The sequence below is a fragment of the Festucalex cinctus genome, chromosome 13 (assembly GCF_051991245.1).
Source record: "Festucalex cinctus isolate MCC-2025b chromosome 13, RoL_Fcin_1.0, whole genome shotgun sequence".
Classification (NCBI taxonomy): Eukaryota; Metazoa; Chordata; class Actinopteri; order Syngnathiformes; family Syngnathidae; genus Festucalex; species Festucalex cinctus.
The window spans coordinates 24,597,597-24,620,653 of record NC_135423.1 but is presented as its reverse complement, the minus strand read 5'-3'; the positions used below and the strand labels follow the sequence as shown (position 1 = coordinate 24,620,653).

At 38.4% G+C, this 23,057-nt stretch overlaps 1 protein-coding gene across 4 annotated transcripts in view; it reads left to right on the top strand.

Annotated features, from left to right (window-relative positions):
- inpp5ka (inositol polyphosphate-5-phosphatase Ka) overlaps positions 1–22,973 on the top strand; it is a 137,960-nt gene extending 114,987 nt beyond the window's left edge. Inside the window, exons 7-14 of one of the 4 annotated variants that reach the window (XM_077541121.1) lie at positions 3,330–3,441; positions 3,582–3,691; positions 3,808–3,834; positions 6,349–6,580; positions 8,294–8,431; positions 8,513–8,596; positions 8,669–8,773; positions 21,682–22,973. In XM_077541121.1, the coding sequence (XP_077397247.1) occupies positions 3,330–3,441; positions 3,582–3,691; positions 3,808–3,834; positions 6,349–6,580; positions 8,294–8,431; positions 8,513–8,596; positions 8,669–8,773; positions 21,682–21,777 (904 nt within the window). In that variant the 3' untranslated portion in view covers positions 21,778–22,973. Of the gene's footprint in view, positions 1–3,329; positions 3,442–3,581; positions 3,692–3,807; positions 3,835–6,345; positions 6,581–8,293; positions 8,432–8,512; positions 8,597–8,668; positions 8,774–21,681 lie in introns of all 4 variants that reach the window. The other 3 variants (XM_077541120.1, XM_077541123.1, XM_077541122.1) reach the window with 3 other exon arrangements.
- The last annotated feature ends 84 nt before the right edge of the window (positions 22,974–23,057 follow it).

The following is a 23,057-nucleotide window of genomic DNA, read 5'->3' as shown; positions in this document are numbered from 1 at the left end:
ACACTTTTTTGAGCCTTGTAGTGAAAGGTAATTTCAGCAAATTTGTTGTTTCAGTCTATCAAACTGGTAGCTTTTCACATTAATCACGACACAAGAAGTACTTCTCGGTTTCATAAAGGTTGATGACCTCTGGTTTGGAAGCTCTGTGACTTTTTTTTTTTTTTCCACACGACAATGAGTTTGGAGCACTTACTGTTGAACTTTATTTAGTGCAAAAAAAAATACCTGAACAAATATTAAGTTAACTCTTACATGTTACCCAAAAAACAACATTTTACCTCATCTTTCAAGTCAGACAGAATATAGTACGATTTGACTACATAAACATGGTGATACCATGATATGAAATATACCGTGATATGAAAGATTTGATTCAATTCTTTCATTACGAAAAAAGTATGTTTCTACCTTATTCCGTTGTTTAGTAAGTACCATTTGGAAATAGGTAATTGCAGTGACAATCCAGCTAAAATAGAAAAATAAGGAGAAAACAAGCTTTTTTGTTAAAAGATACGTTTTCTCCACAACAGTGACTTTGATACTAGTATTTTTTTGTATAGTGACGCTCTGTGATTAGATTTAATGTGACATAGGCTTTGATCATTCGCATCATCCTTGAAAATGTTCTATTTCATCAGATTTGTCATGTTTCATTGTAATGTCACCGGCAGCCCATTGAAAAGAGATGCAATGCTGCCATCTGCCGGCATAGTTGGTGGCTGTTTTTGATTTCACAACCCCATTGACCAGGCAGCGCTCTGCCAGACGTTGCACTGCCCATTGATAAAAACAAAAAACAAAAACAAAAAAAACGTAGTTGACGTCAATTAACGTATATGGCGGCATTCATTGTGATTTTAGTAATCGTTATTAACCGTTTTTGGCAGTAAAAGAGTCAAATGAAGTACCTGTGTATACCTGTACTACTTTTTGTAATTGGGTTATGAAACCCGGCTGAAGAGCCCTATTGTTTGACGTGGTGTGAAGGTTTTTCTCCAAAAAATTAAATAAAATAAAATAATAAAATAAAAAATACAAAAGCAAAGCAAGAATTAGGCAAGGCAAGGCAAGTTTATTTGTATAGCACATTTCATACACAAGGCAACTCAATGTGCTTTACACAAGGAAAGACAACACATAAGCATCAAGAAACAGTAGTTAGCATTCAGAGGAAGAAAAATAAATGAAAATAGGTTACAAAATTTACTAAAAAGAACATACAATAACAATCCAGAAACATTATTCAACAAACTTTAAAACATTTAACATAAGGAAGTTTAAAATAATAAAAAAAAACACTTAATTAAAGCTGTTTAAAAGTCCCTAATCAAATGTATCTGAAAAAAGCAAAGTTTTTAACCTGGATTTAAAAGCATTTACACTCGGGGCTGACTTCACTTCTGTTGGTAGCCTATTCCATCTGTGTGCAGCATAACAGCTAAATGCAGCTTCACCATGTTTGCTTCGAACTCTGGGTTCCACTAGTTGGCCCAAGTCTGTAGATCTCAGAGCCCTGCTGGGTTTGTACTCAATCAGCATTTCTTGGATATATTCAGGACCCAAACCATTTAGTGATTTATAGACAAGTAGCAGAACTTTAAAATCGATTCTACAGCTGACTGTGAGCCAGTGTAAATCCTTAAGTACTGGAGTAATATGTTCTGATCTTTTTGTTTTGGTCAGAACTCGAGCTGCAGCGTTCTGAATGAGCTGCAATTGTCTCATGTTCTTTTGAGGGAGTCTAGTCAGAAGACCGTTACAGTAATCTAGTCTGCTGGAGATAAAAGCATGGATAAGCTTCTCTTGGTCTGCTTGAAGCATGCAGTCCTTCAGTCTGGATATGTTTTTCAGCTGGTAAAAGGCTGTTTTAGTGATGAATTTAATATGATTGCTGAAGGTCAGGTCTGAGTCTATTAGTACCCTAAGATTTCGAACTTGGTCTTTAGTTTCTAAAGACAGTGACTCAAGCTGTTTTTTAACAGCAATCCTCTTTTCTTTATTGCCGAAAACAATGAGCTCCGTTTTGTTTTCGTTCAGCTGAAGGAAATTTTGGTTCATCCAGTTGTTAACTTGCTCTAGAGAGTGACACAATACGTTAATAGAACTGCTGTCATTTGGGGACATTGATAAATACAATTGTGTGTCATCTGCATAACTATGATAGTCAACATTGGCGTTCTGAAGCATTTGACCCAAAGGTAACATATACAGACTGAACAACAGGGGTCCAAGGACTGACCCTTGAGGGACCCCACATGTCATGGCCTTTCGATCAGATTCAAAATTTCCAATGGTCACAAAGTAACTCCTTTCCTCCAAATAGGACCTGAACCATTTAAGGACTGTTCCATTTAATCCCACCCAAGTTTCCAATTACTATCTCTGGAAACCACTTACAATTATGAAGGAGCAATTCAGCTTATTCTATTATATTTTTAAGAATGTAATTAGTAACTGTAACTAGTTACTTTCTTTTAAGTAATTTGCCCAGCATGGAGCATAGGCACAACAAACACAAAAGTGAGGAACGAGTGAGAGACATTTCATGGTTTCTTAATAGTCAATATCTGTACAGTAATAGGTAACAAATGATACACAGTACTCCCCATTAACTCATTCAATCCCCAAAACATGTAAAAACGTGTTTTTTTTGTCCTTCCCTCCCAAGAATGTGTTTACACGTTTTTTTTTTTTTAAATATATATGTATATATTTTTTTTTAATGCAAGAGAATACAGAAGGTTTAAATGCCCCTTCTGACGTGAAGAGGTAGTTTAAAGCTATGGTAGTTGTTTAAAAAAAAAAAAAAAAAAAAAACAACAACAAAAAAAAAGTGACCAACTGGTGGCAGCAGAGTATAAGAGATCAGCCAAGGCCATGTTGCAACAAGCTCCTTTTGTAAGTGTTTTCACCAGGAATGTGAATATTGATGAAATGTACCTATATTCTAATACTAATAGCCGAAAAACGTTAACAGATTTCCCCCCTTTTTTTCCTAATGAAAGAAGAGACTCAAATCTTTCTTTTCTCATGTTTTTATAAGATTAGAACACAATATTTTGTGTGCCTTACAAAATCAGTCAAAATCTTCAGTGAAAATGGCTGGGAGTGAGTGAGTTAACTTCCATAATGTATGCTTGTGTGGTATGATGGTATCACATGGTAAGAAGATGTACATGAAAAATTTGTACATTTTATTCTCTATCTCTCTCTCCTTCCCTCTCTCTCTCTCTCTCTCCCTCTCTCTCTCTCTCTCTCTCTCTCTCTCTCTCTCTCTACCTCCCTCCCTTCCTTCCTCTTTCTTCATCTCCCTCTCCTGTGTCTTCAAGGCTAGTCTTCTGGTTTGGAGATCTCAACTTCCGAATTCAAGACCATGGATTGCACTTTATCCGAACATGCATCAGCAATCAAAACTACAGTTTGCTGTGGAGCAAAGACCAGGTTGGACAAGTCCGCCTATTCATATATCACTTGCAGATTTAGGCCCAACTAACATGGATACTATTAGTCACAGTCTATTCATGTGTTTAGCATGGAAGGTCACTGAATGTTTTTTTGTTTTTTTATGATGATGTTTTCAGCTGATAATGATGAAGCAAAAAGAGAAGTTGCTACAAGAGTTTGAGGAAGGGCCCCTCGACTTCCAGCCCACGTACAAGTTTGACGTAAACACCGATACTTATGACAGCAGGTAGCAGACACGTTGGTTGTGTGTCACACTTTTGAAAACACTTCAGAATTCCTTGTTTTTGTGCTTCTACAATATTAACGTGTATATGCGATACGCTTCTCTTGTCACCTGCACAGGCTCTACAGGACATGGTTTGCCTTTAAGTAAGACTTGTAACACAATTATGTCCACACAGGCTAACGTATATCACAGGTGTACTTTGGTGTGGATGTAAATGCTATTTAACAACTTGACAATAAAAGTCATTGTAGTCTTTACAATTTCACATTTATTCTAACCTATAACTAACATATAGATTTAAAAAAATGATCTAAGCTTGGCTAATTTTTCTCTTTACAGAAAGGTGTGTAACAATCAAAAGCTACTTGTTTTCATTAAATAAGTCCTTTGGAGTTTACGGTTTTACGTTGACATCCCTTCCAATTGTTAATTTTGCTTAACATTGTTTTGCTGACATCAAATGTAAAATGACTCCTTTACTAAAAGACCCAAATGAGAGAATAAGTGCACTATATTTGTAAATCTCACATTTTTGACAAAAGGTGAATGTCCTGTTTAACCTCAAAACTCCATAGGGTGACTGTTAAGTACCGTAGTCACATGATCAACCCTCTTTTAACATGTGCAGTAGCTAGCTTGTTGATGTGGAAGCTTGGGGCTTAATCTGGGGATCCCACCACAGCTGGAACATTACAGCTCACATGCATAGTGCCACTTTATTACAACTGCAACATGTATGTTGGCTTGTAAGAATTTTTATTGCGTAATGCGTATGCATGGTACAGTGAACCTGTTTATCGCATGGGATTCATTTCAGACCTCCCAACAAAATGTGAACGTATGTGTTTAAACACACTAAACAACCCTAAATTTACAAAAACACACTTTTAAAATATTGCTGAGTGACTGTTATCTTTTCCAGGTGAGCATGTGCTCCTTGCATCTTTACGTTGACCAGCGTTGACCGATTATGCTCGTAATTACCGTTACTTGCCGGTCTTGTATGTAAATGAGCGCGTCTTGAGGTGTGAACGTTACAGCTCCGTGTGAGCTGATATCATTTTAATGATGCTGTCATCTGTACCATTTGGTCTGGATTGTTCACATGTAAATGCACTCCGAGTGCTTTGAGAGAAGAATGGAGTCATTTTAAAGCAATGACTCTCCACCACTGTGCTGTAGCGTGCTATTGTTCCATGAGAGATCATCAGGTGCGCCCTGGGAAATTATCCAATGACACATATTGGGACAAAAACTGTTCTTTGTTCTTTATCAGTGATGTATCTTTGTCAGATGTCTATGACCTTTAGTGAACAATTTCATGCTGTTCCAGTAAATGGCAGAAGGCACAATGAATCTGTGTTGCCACCTGTTGCCATTCATACAACACAACAATAGCTTTGTGTTCCGCGAAAAAGGACAAGGTATACATGCCAAAAGGTCCAAAGCAAATGCAGCATTGTTTAATCCATTAAGGCAGGGAGTGCGTGAACGTGTTTCTACTATTATAGCCGGCAGTGCTCCTGCTCTCTTCTCCCTGTGAAAAGGGACATGTCGTTTTGTTTTGACCAATTCTTGGTCTCTTTGTCACCTCATAGAATGTTGGCATTTTATGGCGTGCGCAGATTCGCTGGAGTTATGAAATAAATGACGAGATTGACGACGGTTCGGGAGGAATTCAAATCAGTGTAACCAGTCGACAGTGGCATATTTTTAAGAAATATGTTTGTAGACAATCAGGATGTTGAAAATTTCAACGGCTTTGTAATGGAATCGACAACGAATAATTACCATTCGATTCCCCGAGGTTATTACAACTATGCGCTCCAGTGTTGAAGGTAAATAAATAAATATACCCGCAGATGTATGGATCCACACTGACAATAAAATTTTGTATTGAAAAAAAAATGGCATTGTGGAAAAACCTGCATTGACATTGAAACAAGGATTAGCATTGTAAAAGGTTGTATTGAAAAAGAAAATACAAACATAAAAACCCCCCCACTATTTTCTTTAATCATATTTTTTTTGTATTATGTCTTTTTCAATGCCAGTCTGCAGATTTTTTTTACGCATTCTCTTTTTTTTTTCCCCCGGGTGTCACAGTTTTTCAGTTTCAACTCCGTGGTTTTCAGTTTCACTTCCCTTTTTTTTTTTTTGTTTCAACTTATTGGCAGTGTTTTAACGTGGTGGGGGCTTGGGGGCGGGGCTTTGACCATGAGAACGCCTTCCAGCTTTTCAGAAGAGGAGAGCACGCCCTCTGTCGGCTAAAGGCAATACCTGAATTCCCTGTGACATATATTATACATTTAGTTAGCGTGCTAAGTGGTTTACTACAGAAAAATTAACACTGATGCCAAAAGGTTATATGTTGAAAAAACACATTGTAGGCGGTTTAGGAGTTCCTGGTGAACTTTTGTATCCATGAGTCTCTGACGATATGCCACAGGGAATTCAGGTATTGCCTTTAGCCGACAGAGGGCGCTCTCCTCTCTTGAAAAGCTAAAAGGCCCACCCCCAACCTTGTACCCGCCCCTCCACGTTTCGTGGGTGACTAGCTTTTAGAGACACGTTTTGCCAGGCGCTTTAGGCCTTTATGGGTTAATAAACAGGTGATGTTCTCTGTTCTCCTCTCTCTCAATGCCATCAATCAGCAGTAAGAAGCGCAAACCTGCCTGGACGGACAGAATCCTGTGGCGCCTCAGACCCAAAGCCCCGCACACTGACAACAAGCAAGACAGACATGGCGACGGACCAGACGCAAAAGATGTCGAGCCGCTAGAAGTAGCTGAGGAATACCCGTTGGAAATCAGGCAGGACTTGTACACCAGCAACATGGAGTACAGCATCAGTGACCACAAACCTGTCACCGGAATCTTCACACTGAAGGTGACTGTCAATTCATCACTGTGGTTTTGTTAAATGTTACGTAGTACTCTCAGAAGTCACACAATTAGGCGCACCATCTAATAAGATTCAATACCGGAGTTGTACCAGCCTTTAGAAAGATAACGTTTGAGTGCCGTAGTAAAGAATTCCACTGCATACTCCAGCCATGTTAAACATAGATTTACATTTTGTCATTCGTCAGCGCCCTGGGCACTCGTCTGTCATCAACAATTCTTCACCACTATTTTAGGATTTCATATTACCGAATTTACAATCAATATTTACAATCATCTCTTCGACTCAAACATTCAATAAATGAACAAAGTATAACATACCATGTGCGCCCGCCGCCTTGTAAACAAATAGTAGATCAAACTAAAAGTCCACATGAAATAATGCCGTCACCCTACCCAATCATGACTCAGCTTGCAAACGTCACATGACCAAACTCAGAAAACAGGTGAGCTGTGATTGGTTGTTACATGGGCCCTGAGCAACTGTGAAGTAATTTTCAGTCGACTGCACACATTAAAAACAATTGGGTCAAAAATAGATCAACACAACTTTTTGGTTATTTAACCCAAAAAGTTGGGTCAAATTAAATTAATAACACATACAGCAATCCAATTTTCTGAGTTGTTTTGGGGGTTATTCATTTGACCCAACTTTTTGGGTTAATTGAATAACCCGATTGAAGTTAGACAAAAGTGAACAGACCAATTTTTTTGTTTGCTATTTTGTTATTTAACCCAAAATGTTGGATCAAATTAAATTAAAAGGCCACAAAGCAACACAATTTCTGGGGTTGTTTTATGGGTTATTCTTGTGACTCAACTTTTTTGAGTTAATTTTATAACCCATTGAATTGGGTCAAAAATGATCTGACCCAGCGTTTTGAGTTATTTAACCCACAAAGTTGGATCAAATTAAATGAATTGAGCCACAAGTTGGAGCAAATGAATAACCCACAAAGCAACCCATATGATTGGGTTGCTTTGTGGGTTATTCATTTGCTCCAACATCGAAGATATTATTGAAAAGAACATTTTTGTCTTGACTTCCTCTTTAATGTATGTAACTTTGTCGTAACCAAGCTTTGTACTACTGTCTACTGTGTGTATGGATGCACATGCAGTCATAATAGCAGTAAACTTTGCTGCACTGATTCATAAATCACAAGTGTCAGGTTCTCCTTTGCCACTGTTGACATTATAGAATGTAGTATTCTTATATTTTTATCCTTATATTGTTTATATTTTTTATTATTTGAGTTTTTGTGTTATATTTACATTATTATTTTTGTTTTTATTATTATTATTATTATTATTAATTATTATACATTATTATTAAATATTTATTATTTTTATATATTATTCATTTTATATATATATATATATATATATATATATATATATATATATATATATATATATATATATATATATATATATATATATATATATATATATATATATATATATATTATCCTTACCCTTATCCTAGTATCCTTATTCATTGGTCATGATAGAGATAACTTTTCCGTCTTACTAGTTACTAGTTAAGAGTTCTAAAAGTTTGGAGGAGGGGGTCATGGTTCTTATTAGTGTAGTTGACCTCACTATAATGATGTTACTAATACATACTGTAACAAGTCATAATGCTGTCGTCCGTCGCTGATATTATTATGACCTCAAATGTTCACTGTTGGTTCAGCTGAAGATGATGTACACGACTCCACTGGTGCGCCTGCAGCCTGAAGGCGAATGGAGCGCCGACATTGACGCCACGCTGCTTTACAGCCCGCTGCAGCCATTCCCGTCCAGTACATGGGACTGGATTGGATTGTACAAGGTCAGCTTTACAAATCCACCTCCCTTCGCCTCAACTACAAATTCACAGTAAAGTCATGATGACGATGTCTATCAAATTCAGGTTGGATTTACTAGCGTGTCAGACTACATCACATACACATGGGTCAAAGATGATGAAGTTTCCATCGATGAAGACGCCATTAAGGTAGTAAACAGTGAACTGAGTAAACTGGGCATTGAAAGACAAATCTAAACATAAGGTCATTCTTGTTTTTAGGTGTATGTGAGTAAAGAGGAGATCCCAGTGCGAGGAGGAGAGTGTATGCTGGGTTACTACTGTAATACTCTGCAATGCATTATTGGCATCAGTGAACCATTCAGGGTGAGTGCTATGTGAGCCATATGTATATTATGACACTCTTCAATGCATTTGTAGCTTTTGAGAGCGCATCCTCTCCTGCCTTGGATAATAGTCCACACTATACATCAGCGTTTTCCAACCTTTAATGACCAAAGGTACATTTTGCATAAGAAATATTTCATGGCGCATTTAATTATTTTTCACATACAATTAGTACCTTTAAAAACACATTTTGCAACTTGCTGTCGACTAAAAATGACATCACAAAAGGGCTCAAATAACCAATCACAGCTCACCTGTTTTCTAGGTTTGGTCATGTGACATTCACAAGCTGAGCGGTGAGTGGTTACCTGAGCCCTTGTGATGTCATTTTCAGTCGACAGCAAGTCGCAAAATGTGTTTTTAAACGTACTAATTGTACATGAAAAATAATAAAACTATCAAATGTTTAATGTATTATAGGCAAAATATTAATATTTGACTGCCAAAAATGGCTAAATAGTAAAGTGTCTCTTTAATATTTTCTTCTGCCATCTCATGGGAGAATATTTCCTGTCACGACTGTTGCTGGCACAAATATGTGATCAAAGAATTTTTGTTGTTGTTGTAAATAGTATTTTTGAAGTGTACACCAGATTATCTGTTAGGGCACAAGGATTGGGAAAATGTAGGCTAGCCTACTCTAAAAGAGTTGAGGAGTTAATTGTTAAATGTTAATGTAAATGTTAAATCGTGCCCATTATCATCATTGTATCATTGTAGTTGTTGATATTAACCACTTATACTAAAATTAATTTCAGGATATTTTTGTGAAAAAGAACCTCTATTAAAACACCATTGCATTCAACCCAACATTTTCCCACATTCATACTTTGTAATAATTGTGAGATTATCATCCATCCATCTATTTCCTTGACCGCTCACTAGGGTCGCGGAGGGTGCTGGCGCCTATCTCAGCTGGCCATGGGCAGTAGGCGGGGGACACCCTGAACTGGTTGCCAGCCAATCGCAGGGCACATAGAGACGAACAACCATCCACGCGCACAAGCACACCTAGGGACAATTCGGAGCGCCCATGTAACCTGCCATGCATGTCTTTGGAATGTGGGAGGAGACCGGAGTACCCGGAGAAGACCCACGCGGGCACGGGGAGAATGAGATAATCATATTTAACATAATTTAAAAGTACAATACCACAACTAAATAATGTTTAATTAAAAAAAGAAGTGTTGTAATCACTGCTTCATGTACAGTGCGCTAAACATCAATGCATTTTGCTCTCAACATTTATATATACGATATAATACTTAACTGTATTTCTTTCTTTCTTATGTACCTGTGGCTAAATATCAATTCTTGGAGAGTCTGTCAAGTCACGTCAAGTGTAGTCATCTTTATTTATATTAGGGATAGACCGATTATCGGCAGGGCAGATTATCGGTGTCGATATTTGTCATGTTGACAAATATCGGCATCGGCCTTTTTTACGAATCTGAAGGCCGATAAAGCTGGAATCTCACCGAGCAGCGAATGCTTCCGAACGTAGCAAATTTTGTGCTTTCATCGAGCGATTTGTAAGATGTTTATAGACACATTTTACTTGTTGCAAAGACATTTCAAACATATTCAGACAATTTTTCACTGTCTACAAAGATCTTTTGAACCCTGACGAAAACCCAAAATTAGATACATTTAATTTTGTATACATTTGTCACTGCTGCTACTGGGAAGTCCCAACACTTTTTAATTTATAAAAAAATTAATTAATTTAGAAATTACGTTGAAAATTTGGAAAACTTTATTTACAGTAGAAAACTATTTATTTGCTTGCTTAGTTTTGAATTTAGCTTAACACATGCTGTCTATTCTTAATGTGTTTAAAATTAAAAGAGAAGTTGTTGTTTTTTTTACGCTGTTATTTTCTCTTTTACTGCCAATGAATATCGGCTTGAAATATCAGTTATCGGCCTTCTTGATGACTAATAATCGGTATCGGCATCGGCCCTGAAAAAAGCACATCGGTCTATCACTAATTTATGTAGCGCTTTCAAACAGCCTAAATCCATTTCTTTCTTCATAATTGCGCTTTGCTATTTATGTTTTAATAAAATGCAATTTGGCGCCTCAAAACATTGTTTTGGAACGATCTTCCACAAAATATTAGGCAATCTCCCTCTTGATCTGCTTTTAAAACACATCTTAAAACACATTATTATTCTTTGGCTTTTGGCGCACCATGAAACATAACACTGTTTTATTCTACTTATTTATCTATGTATTTATTTAGTTCTTTTTCACTCACCTACTTATTCATTTACTGATATAAAATTTATTTACTTATTTATTTGTTTATTATTATTATTATTATTATTATTTTATTTATGTACTTATATATTTGATTTACTTCAAAACGTTTGCTTTGTTATTATTTTACCTTATTCTTTACCGCACAACCGATTTGTGTTTCATGTACAGCACTTTGTATACAGTGGCGGAGCCAGACTTTTATAAATAGGGGGGCCAGGGGGGAGGCCAAGGATACTTCATTCAAAGATGATGCCAAATTTGTTTTTATGAAAATTTATTTCAATCGGAGTCTCTATCGAAGTTCAAATATATTTAAGTACATATTAAGCACAGGGGAGATTTTTGCACATTATGTGCCGTTTATTAAGAATGTATAAAATGTACAAAAAAAAATAATTCAGTACTGTTTAACTTGAATGAACTTGCACGCACACGCAGATACTGTATTCATGCAATTACAGTACTTTTATCAACATAACATTATAATATGAACATAATGCAAATTTGTATTACCATATGACTAAAGATCCTGTCTAAGTGCCAAACTCTCCTTGTCGTTTCATTTTCCACACACCCTATGAAAAATAAATTTATTACTCCAACTACCACTTCATTTACAACCACATAATTTATTAATGTGATTAATTAATAATAATGTTAATAAATCCTCCACTTCTACCTGTAAATGCAAACGTCAGTTAGTGTCTGTTTGAACTTTCAACCATTGGAGGGTGCTATTGTATTGCATAACAACAACAACATACTTATTTTTAGCTTGCAGAAAACTACGTTGCTTATTGATGTCCGTCCAAAACAATCTATTTGAACTAGAAGTGTCAGTGGATTAAAATTTGTAATCATAATTAATCGCATTACTTCAATAATTAACTGACTATTAATCACACATTAATTGCATATTTTATATCTCAATTTATACCTACATTTACAATAAAATGTACAATTTCAATATGGTTTTATTTTTTTTAGTCATTGATAGAGTAATTTCATAACAATTCAATTAAAAGAATTTAAAAATTCATTGATAGACTAATTTCATAACAATTCAAGAAAAAAAAAGTTAAAAAATAAATAAAAATAAAATATGTGCTGTACTGTAAAACCAAACCAAAGCGTGACTGATTTGTTTTGGTCATTTTTCTATCACTACAACATGGTATAATTGCATTTGTAAGACAATAGTGAAAGCTCAATGCATTTCTCTTTTCATATTAGGAGCTGCCTAATTTTTAACATGAAGTAACTTGTGAAATTATGCACATTTATAAAACTGTAAAATACAACACAATCCCCACAAATATATGCATTCGCGCTAGGCTTTTATTTTGTTAAGTGAAATAGGATGTGCATTGTAAAATGACGAATTTTTACTGCATAGGAACCAGAAACGACCGATGTGTTCTTTTCATATTAATAGCTCTGTAATTTTAAACAATAAGTAACTTGCGAGTTTCTGCACATTTTAAAATTGTAAAATACAACTTGAAGCCAATCCCCACACATTAGGCAGTATCATTTAATTTATTACTGCTAAATTGTGTTATAGTGACTCCTTTTAATGATGTCGAACGCTTTTATTTTAAGTTCTCGGATGCGAGACGCAGCTGAGGCCGCTCTACTGTTACAGCGAACACATCGGTAGTTTCACTTTCACCTTGATGAGATATTTTGTGGAGATGCTGAATAAAATACGCCTCACATTTAAAGATAAATAGGATTGGGCTCACTCCAACTGTCAAGACGGCGTCCATTCGGCTCTTTACTCTCACAGGGGTTTCAGAGTGCCCATGGACGCCTCTTGGTGCTCGGTGCGAACGCAACGGCTAACCGAGTGCGTTCTTTCAAAGCAAGGCACGGGTGGTAGTGGTGAGACACTGTCCAAATGGCTCCTCCACCTATATTCTGCCCCTTAAACACTGTATTTTAGCTCCAGTGCATTTCTATTGGGTAGTTTTGACGTGGACGTTTCTACTGCGTGGTGACTAGAATTCCCTGAGTAGAGGTTTTCCAAATAAGGAGCGGTCGTTAATCGAGCGTTAAAAAAAATAGTGCCGTTAAAGGCACTTTAAGTTAACGAGATAATAACGCGACAATTTTGACACCCATAATCTGAACATAAAAGTTATTTTAAACAGTCACTCACGTCTCACAGGCAAACAAACATGATATAGCCAAACGCCAACATGCATTCTCGGTACTCAGGAGACTGCTCCTTAAAACAGATGATTCTCCTTCTCTAGACTCCTAGTGAGGTGGATTATAATGCTTTGTCATAAGTAGCGCCAGCCACTGTTCAGGAGGGGCATAACAATTAGTAGGCGCCTGCTCAATTGTATCTGATTGCAGACCGCAGAACGGAACACTACGCCCCCAAGCACGGAACACTCCTCCCCCAGCGGAACACTACGCCCCCGAAGGCTACGGGTAGTCTTAGAGGACAAAAATCGGAACAATACGCCCCTCAATCACGGAACACTCCTCCCCCAGCGGAACACTCCTCCCCCGCATGCTACGGGTGTTGTGATATGTAACTGGAACTAGTTACTGCCTCCAGGCGGAGTGATACGCTGTGTACGATAGGCTTGAGGAGCGTATGGATATGTGTGATGGGGCTTGTGTAGTAAAGAGTGGAGTGCACTAAAAAGATCATCTGAACTCTACCAAAGACTCATTATTTGTTCACGAATAACACAACATGGTGGCAGCGGTAATGGATTGCCTGCTAAACGTCGATGTCTACTCTCTACTCACGGAGTAATTGTCCGAGGATAATTCATTGCTGTTGAACGTGGTGAGTGAGACGGAGCTAAGTGCTAACGGAGGCAAGCTACATATCGGCGGTGATTGAAGCTACAAGTGCAGTATGGCGTTGCATATACCAGTGATGAATTGGTCCGAAGCGGATCTCAGTGAAGCTATAACGTTATTCAGGCAGAAGATGTGTCTCTATTTGGATGATGAAGGAATAACGGATGAAGTTAAACAAGCTAGAAAAATATGCAGAGGTATTGGGGATGAAGGGCTAAGAAGGCTTAATGCTAGTGGACTCAGTGATGATGATAAGAAAGACCCGCAAAAGCTGTGGACATTTTTTGAGGAACAACTGAAGCTGAATGTGAATTTCAGGATTCACAGACTCCACTTAATGCAATTCAGACAAAAGTCAGATGAAAACATTGATGATTTTATGACTAGGGCGAGAACTTTAGCGCTGAAATGTCAATTCACTGACGCAGAGTTGACTGAACGTCTTATTGAACTCATAATTGCTAGCACCCCACATGATGCACTGAGAAATGACCTGTATGGAAAACCCCAAGGCTATTCTTTGGCTGATGTGCTGAAAGAAGGACGGAAATATGAAGCATTAACTGCGGGGAATGCGCAGTTGAGCCAGCTTGGATTGTCTAAATCAGAAAATTCTGATAATGTGCATGCCATACAGAGGGACCACACATGTCGGAGATGTAACACAAGCCATCATCCACGCCAGTGTCCTGCATTCCATGACATCTGCAAGGCTTGTGGTAAGAAAGGACATTGGGCACGTTGCTGTAAGATGACAAAACAACAACATAAGCAAGATGGTGACATAAGTAGAACAAGTAAGTCACATCCAACCCAATACATGCATGCCAAACACAAGGGATATAAGAAAGGACAGAAATTCAAAATAGATGTGGTTGACAGTCAAGACACACAGGAAGAATGATCTCAGCATGAGTTCCATTCTATCACTGTCAGTGACAAGTGTATGCACAGCATTGAAAGTACAGCACCTAGAGAGGAGGCATACACCGCACTGAATGTGAGACCACCGGATGTGCCAGGCGATGGACATACACTTCGTCTTAAAATTGACACAGGGGCGTCAGGAAATACTCTACCACTGAGGACATTTAGACAAATGTATGGAAGTGGAACGAGAGCACTACAAAGGCTCAAGAAAAATAAGAGGAGGTTATCTGCCTACAGTGGCCATGAGATTCATTGTCTCGGAACCATAACCATCCCATGTCAGTTCAAAGATTCCGAATGGATCAATGCCAAGTTCTATGTCGTGGATGTACCAGGACCAGCTGTGGTTGGACTACCCACGAGTGAGCTACTAAAGCTAGTGACTGTACATGTGGACACTGTACAAGTAACAATGAATGACGACAAAGGAGGGAAAACACAGAAAAACCTGCCGAAAATAACAACGTGCAGTGATCTCAAGAGAGCATACCCAAACCAGTTTGACAAAATAGGGAACTTTGAAGGGGCTGCAAAACTGATTTTGAAGGATGATGCAGAGCCGTTCATCGATCCGCCACGAAAGTGCAGCATACACATTAAAGACAAACTTCAAGAGGAGCTAAACAAACTGGTTGAAGAGGGTGTACTACAAAAAGTGGAACAGCATACTGACTGGTGTTCAAGTTTGGCATACAGTACCAAAAGGGATGGAACCCTACGGATATGCCTAGACCCACAAAAACTAAACTCGAGCCTGAAAAGATGCCCACACAAAATACCAACTGTGGAGGAGCTGAACCCCAAATTTGCAAATGCAAAAATATTCAGCAAGCTGGATGCAAAAGCTGGATATTGGTCAATACACCTGGATGAAGAATCACAACTTTTGACAACATTTCGCACTCCATTTGGCAGATACTGCTGGAAACGTTTGCCTTTTGGACTAAGTGTGTCACAGGACCTTTTCCAGGCCAGGATGGACCAAATTCTGGAGGGGCTCGATGGTGTGGTCAGTATAGCTGATGACATTGTTGTCAGTGGAAAAAATGAAGAAGAGCATGACAGACATCTGATCGGCTTGATGGAACGGGCAGTTGAAGCAGGTATGGTGTTCAACAGCGAGAAATGTGCCATCAAGCAGGAAAGCATCTCATTCTTTGGCAACCTTTACACCGAAGACGGCATAAAACCTGACGTGGCAAAAGTAAGAGACATCCAAGGAATGCCGTCTCCTCAAAACAAAGATGAACTGCACAGATTCCTTGGAATGCTCACATACCTCGCAGCCTACATACCCAAGTTTGCTGAAAAGGCACACACCTTAAGAGGGCTGCTGAAAAGCGATGCATTGTGGGTATGGGAAGCTGATCATCAGAAATGCTTTGAGGAGTTGAAAGAAGCTATTGCTGAGGATGTATGTCTGAAATACTATGACGCAAGCACACCTTTGACGCTTGAGGTAGATGCATCACAAAAAGGCCTTGGAATAGCGCTGGTACAAAATGACAAACCCATTGCATTTGGATCAAAAACACTGACAGACTGCCAGTCAAGGTACAGCAACATTGAAAGAGAAATGCTGGCGATCGTGTACGGTATGCAGCGGTACCATACTTACCTGTATGGTAAGTCATTTACAGTGATCACAGATCACAAGCCACTGGTCACCATCTGTGCAAAACCTCTACATGCAGCACCACCTCGTCTCCAACGTATGTTGATTAAAACCCAAGGATACAACTATGAAGTCAAATACAGACCTGGAGCGGAGATGGTACTGGCAGACACACTCAGTAGACTGCCAAACCCTGAAAATGATGGTGAGATTCAATTGGATGAACGCATAGATGGAGTCAACGTTGAAATAGACGACCCAGGAAAGTACACAATTGCCATGATAAATTTCTCCTGCGAGAAGCAAGAAGCATTACGCAAACTAACTGCTGATGACCCAAAACTTGGACAGCTGAAAGAACTTATCTACAAAGGATGGCCTGACAGTATGAAGGACCTTCCCAAAGACCTGCGTGCATACTGGTCTTTCAGAGATGAGCTTGCTGTGGAAGCCGGAGTCATATTCAAGGGAAGACAGATACTCATTCCTGAACCATTGCGCAAAGACATTTTGAGTCAACTCCATGTGGGCCATCAAGGTATAGAAAAAACACGCCGGCTGGCAAGAGAAAGCGTCTACTGGATAAAGATAAATGAGGACATTGAAAAGACATGTAAGTCCTGCAGTGTGTGTGCAGAGCATCAGGATGCGAATCCCAAAGAACCTCTCACACCGCACAGCACACCTTCAAAACCATGGCAGTCAATAGCGTCTGACTTGTTTGAAATCAAGGGTCGCCAGTTCCTGCTGACTGTGGATAGATACTCCAAGTATCCACTGGTGGATGAAATGTCTACTCCAGTTTCCAGCCATTCTGTTGCACGACATCTTCAAACATACATGTCTATGTTTGGACGGCCGGATGAAATACTGACTGACAATGGACCACAATTCACTGGACAACCTTTTAAAGAACTGATGACTGCGTGGGGGGTAAGACACATTACAAGTTCACCAAATTACCCGAAAAGTAATGGTTTCATCGAAAGGCATGTAAGATACGTTAAGGCCATCATGAAGAAAACAATACAAAACAAAGATGACCTGTACATTGCTTTGCTGCAAGTAAGGGCGACACCTATTGACAGCAAGTTGCCATCACCTGCAGAGCTTCTCTTTGGCAGGAGTGTCACTACCCTGTTGCCAAGCCGGACAGATCCAGGAAGGGAGGAACACCGAGAGCATCTGGCGCATAGAGCAGCTGCAATGAAAGAGCACCATGACCGTAGCTCTCACAAGGAACTCCCTGAACTACATCCTGGACAGCATGTGACAATGTGGGACAAGGAGAGACGGACATGGCACCCAGCAGTTGTCTTGCTTAAATGCAATGAGCCGCGGAGCTACATTGTTCAAACACCAAATGGAAATAATCTGAGACGCAACAGGAGCCATCTACGTGGACCCTACAACATAAGGATGCAACAAACACAGCCTGTAAGGAGAGTGAACTTTGCAGAGCCAGATGTGTGGGATGAAGATCATCAGGATCACAGAGGGCAAAGACAAGAGGATACACCAAACAGAAAAACTAAAACCAATGAGCCAATAAAAACAAGATGTGGAAGGCTTGTAGTCAAACCAGCTCGCTACAAGGACTACGTTGAATAGTGAAGCTATAGAAGAGAGAGAGAAAAAAAGTTTTTTGCGTTCTGTGTAAACATTTTCTGCAAAGTTGATGTGTTCAAAAGTGACAAGTTTGTTATCTTAAAATGGATAGAATTAGGATTTCTGTGTAGAACACAAATTTATGTTAATGCAAATTTTTGTTATGTTTTGTTATGGGATTTTTCATGTAAAACAGGGGGGATGTTGTGATATGTAACTGGAACTAGTTACTGCCTCCAGGCGGAGTGATACGCTGTGTACGATAGGCTTGAGGAGCGTATGGATATGTGTGATGGGGCTTGTGTAGTAAAGAGTGGAGTGCACTAAAAAGATCATTTGAACTCTACCAAAGACTCATTATTTGTTCACGAATAACACAACAACGGGTAGTCTTAGAGGACAAAAGTCGAAACTTTATAGCAAAAATCACACAAACGTACCACATACGAAACAGACTATTTAGAAACAGAATAGTAACTTAATGCAATTAATGGCACGACAAACTAAACTTTATTGCAACAAACACACAAACGTAGCACATAAGAAAAAGACTATTTCCACAAAATTATGAGGTGGAAATAGTATTTTAAAGCTGGTTTAATTGTGATATACATACAAAATGTTATTTTTTGTTAGCCATCTTTAAAATATATTTTTCCATAAAGGCCTACAACAAGCAATACTAGGTGGTATATTTATGACAAAAAGTAGCCTACTTCATCATTTTTCACAAAATTCCTCTCCAAACATGATTTTATGATACATGTAAGCATTATGTAATGTACATGCTTCTGTAACTTGAAATAACCACTCCCATTTTTTTGTTTTCCAAATCACATTTATTTTGTGACATCAATTTATGCAGTTGCTGCAGCGTCTGTGAATATTGTAATCTGAATAAAAACCAATGAGTTCTCCTCTTTTTCCATGTCCCCAGAACCCTTTATATTCTTTAAATATAGAATTGCATTGGATGCAAGGGGTGAGGCAATAGGGAATCCTGTACATCTTTTTAAAATCGGGTGAAAATGCACTCCAGTTGACGACACCTGGTAGATAGATAGACATACAGACAGACAGTCAAGTCATCTTATGTATATAGTGCTTTCAAACAACCTTAGCTGTCACATACATAGATAGATAGATAGATAGATAGACAGACAGACAGACAGACAGATAGATAGATAGATAGATAGATAGATAGATAGATAGATAGACAGACAGACAGACAGATAGATAGATAGATAGATAGATAGACAGACAGACAGACAGACAATTTTTTTTTTGTCCACCCATCCATTATCTTAACTACTTATCCTCATGATCCCCACTCCCTCACAACTTACTGTCTAGCCACTGAAAATGTGCTTCTCTACGAAATGATTCTTATCTGATGATCATCCAGAATCGGGTGCATGTCAGGGCCAGCACGTGGATTGCGCCTTCGCCATCATTGAGGACAGCAAGAATCAGGATGGATCGTAAAATCTCCTCTGGTAGCTGTGAACATAACCGCATAAACTAAAAATAGACTGGTCTTCATCATCAATATGATCATCATTATCTTCTTCGAACAAGAGTAGTGCAATGAAGAATTCCTTATCAGCATGTTTTTGTAGCTTTCACATAATTTGTTTAAATTGTATAAATGTCAGAGCCACATGATTCTCTGATAAAGATGGAATATTAAAGTCTCTACTCTGTGTAGTTCTGTTTGACTAGCCAGTGAGTGTATATCATCAGTTCATACCTGTGCTTCACCTCCTAAATTTAAAATACATATATAAAAATTGTTGCATGCATGCCTGACAGATGGAAGCGACCACTCTCTCTGCAGAAGGCTTCTTGACCTTGGTTGCTGACATCTGACGTTCCTCCTTAAGTTCAAGGGAATGGGATTAATTATATGTTTTGGACATGTATACACTACAATGACAATTTGCATAGATTAATTGGGGTTTGGAAAATTCTGTCCATTATTCTTACCTTGGCATTCTTATCTATTTTCCTCTTTCTGGAAATGCGAGCCAGCCTTATTTCTGTGCATTAGGTTAGAAAAAGCTTTTCAAATTTGAAAGGTCTTTCTTTAAAAGTCTGTGTCATTTGTTTAATTGTAATTTTCTATGTAGAGTACTAGTGGCATCCATTACTTGGCATCAGTATCAGTGAGTACTTTTTAGGTTGTACCGAAATGTATTCATCATTCACAAAACTAACAATACATTCTTTTTCATATTTATATAAATTGCTTACCATGGCAACTAAGAAAGAATTGCCATATTGACAAAATTTAAATAGATTATAGTGGACTTCAAACTACAACATACCTTCATGACAAATTGCCGTCTTATCATGAGTTTGCAGATGTGCCACAACATATGCAAACTCTCCACCTTTGGCACAAATGGTTCAAGCCTTCCAAAATGGGTGCTGGTAGGTGTCCATCTTTATAGACGGTTCGATGAAGCTGAGTGCAAATTAGAACACATTTTATTTGTATAAATCTTTTGTCATCCGACTGTAGAATTGGCCAATTACAATCCAAAAACATACCAACATAAATACAAAAAACTGGACTCATGTAAAGATTTCTTAACGTTCATGCCACAACAGAGTAAAATTATGTTATTATTCAAATCCCATCGATGCATTAATGGTAATTAATTACGTAGCTACGCTATACAGGCCTATCTGCTGCAAATATGTGATGTATTGGGCTTACACCATTTTGCATTACGCACAGCGTCACGGTGGATTCCCCATTTGCAAGTTACTACTTTTAGGTCATCATATTGTACGGTACACAGGTTCAAACTATTGTTCCATGTAAAATAACAATTGGAATTCAACGCTAGAGATATGGAAGAATAACGCTGTGTTCCACTAAATCATTTCAATTCATTTTTCAAACTTTCTGTGCGGGAAACGAACTTTTCTTTAGCGACCTATGTGCTAATGTTCATTAAATAAAATACATGTCCACTTACTTTATGCTCCCGACTCGTCATTTTACAAATTATTTCGTGTCGTCCCCGGGAACTTTTTGAGAACTAAGAGGTTGTGATAATGGATGGAATGATTTCGTTTCGTAGTTCTCGTGGCGACCGCTCGCTGCAGAGAAGTTGAGAACAACACTACTGGATCACGACAGCAGCGTCACTTTCCGTCAATCAAGAGCATATGGGCGTTCCGTTCCGTGGGCGTTCCGTTCCGTGGGCGTTCCGTTCCCAGTCTGCGGTCTGCAATCAGACCCTTCTCCGCCTGCTTGAAAAAAATGCTGGCAGGCTGCATCGGCAAGGCGTGCGACGTCACTGCGCCGGTGCCGTGATATGTCAATCATTTGGCGTCTGCTGGGTCCAATCACATTTCAGCAGGGGGACGTGCCACCCCGCCCCCCCTCTGGCTCCGCCATTGTTTGTATACAGCAATGCCTGTTTTTAAAGCGCTTCGTAAATAAAGTTCGAGTTGTGTTGAGAATTGTTTCCCAATAAGACCACCAGGGGTCGCTGTTTCCCCGCTGTATATACCTGTGCCAGGGTCATTTGCTGTCTTCAATTTGTTTGCCGTTGTCCAGTTCAGGTGGTTTGGCTGCGTCACTCATTGTGCTAAAAGCCTAAAATCTAACATTACCTTTCTCTTGCAGGTACACGAGTCCAAGGTGGCCACTGAGGAGGGCTTAATGCATGAGATGACCAACAATCTGGATCAAATTGTAGCAAGTGGAGACATTCGCAACTGAGATGATATTTTTTTCCGATTCACCAGAACCAACCAAAGCTTTTAATACATTCTGAGCCGAATAAGCAATTTAAATGCTTCTTTCTCGTACTGTTACGTTGCTCCACAGTTAATACTTACTACCAGCAACAGCAGCGATTGGCAAACTGTGAGCGTGTGTATTGTGTGTGAGATGGCATCATTAATTACTGATGATGCAATGCCTTGATGAAACAGTTTGTTTGGGTTATGAAGGATGCAAAGGAGTACATCAGATTGAGTTAAAACACTGTTTTAAGATATACCACTCAGCGCAGTTCAATGAGTCACTTGCATCGAGGGTAAAAGTGAAGCTCTTCAGGTTTTCATTTCTTCCACAGAGAAAACAGGTTGGTACTTAAGCTAGCCTATAACTACACTGTAATTAGTGCTTTCAAGAATGCTGGAGTTTGTGAGAAAGCTGCCGATACTTGTGTAATGACTACACGTTCACCTGCATAGTAAGCTTTTATGTCATATGCCTTGTGTTCACGCAGTATTAACATGATTTCATTGTGTACTGTATTGTACATACTAAAATGCTCTGACAATGCTGTAATCTGTAAATTGGATCAATACACTTGTTCACTGTTTTGATCTCATTCGAATTGTTAAAACCACATTGCTGTGAATATGCTGCTGCTGGAAAAGTTTAGAGTCCTTTAATTAACTTCACATGTTCCTGGTGGACTTGAACACAAATTAATTTTAATAGCATTTGTGAAGAAGCTACGCTAAAGCATTTTTTAAAGCTAGCATAGTAGTCCAATTGCAACATTTATTTTGTAAAACAGTAAATCTTAAGTTTAATTCAAAGTTCAAACATTGATTTATAGAGAATATAAATATATTGCACAATGTTTTTTTTTTTGCTGATGTAACAGTTTAGTTTTGTATCAGCAAGTGCCTTTTAAAATGTGCTCATGTGTCACATTATTCATTTGTTTTTTTTGTTTTTTTTTGTTTTTTGCCCCATGGTCTTACATAATTTAATAATTTCACCTTAAGCACTGTTTCTTCTGGAGAATGCATTTGTTTATTGCTTGCTGTAACCCAGTCAGACAATTTTGTGAGTTACTGTATTTCTTTAATAACAACAAAGTGCAAATGTGCTGTAACAGAAAGACCAAATATTTTTAGCTTTGAAAATGCAATCATTAAAAGAAAATTATGTCACCATGTTTTGTGTTTTATCATGTTGCCTTACAAATTTGTTATTAAAATTACAATTTGTTAATAACGTATTATTGACAAGCAAGCCAC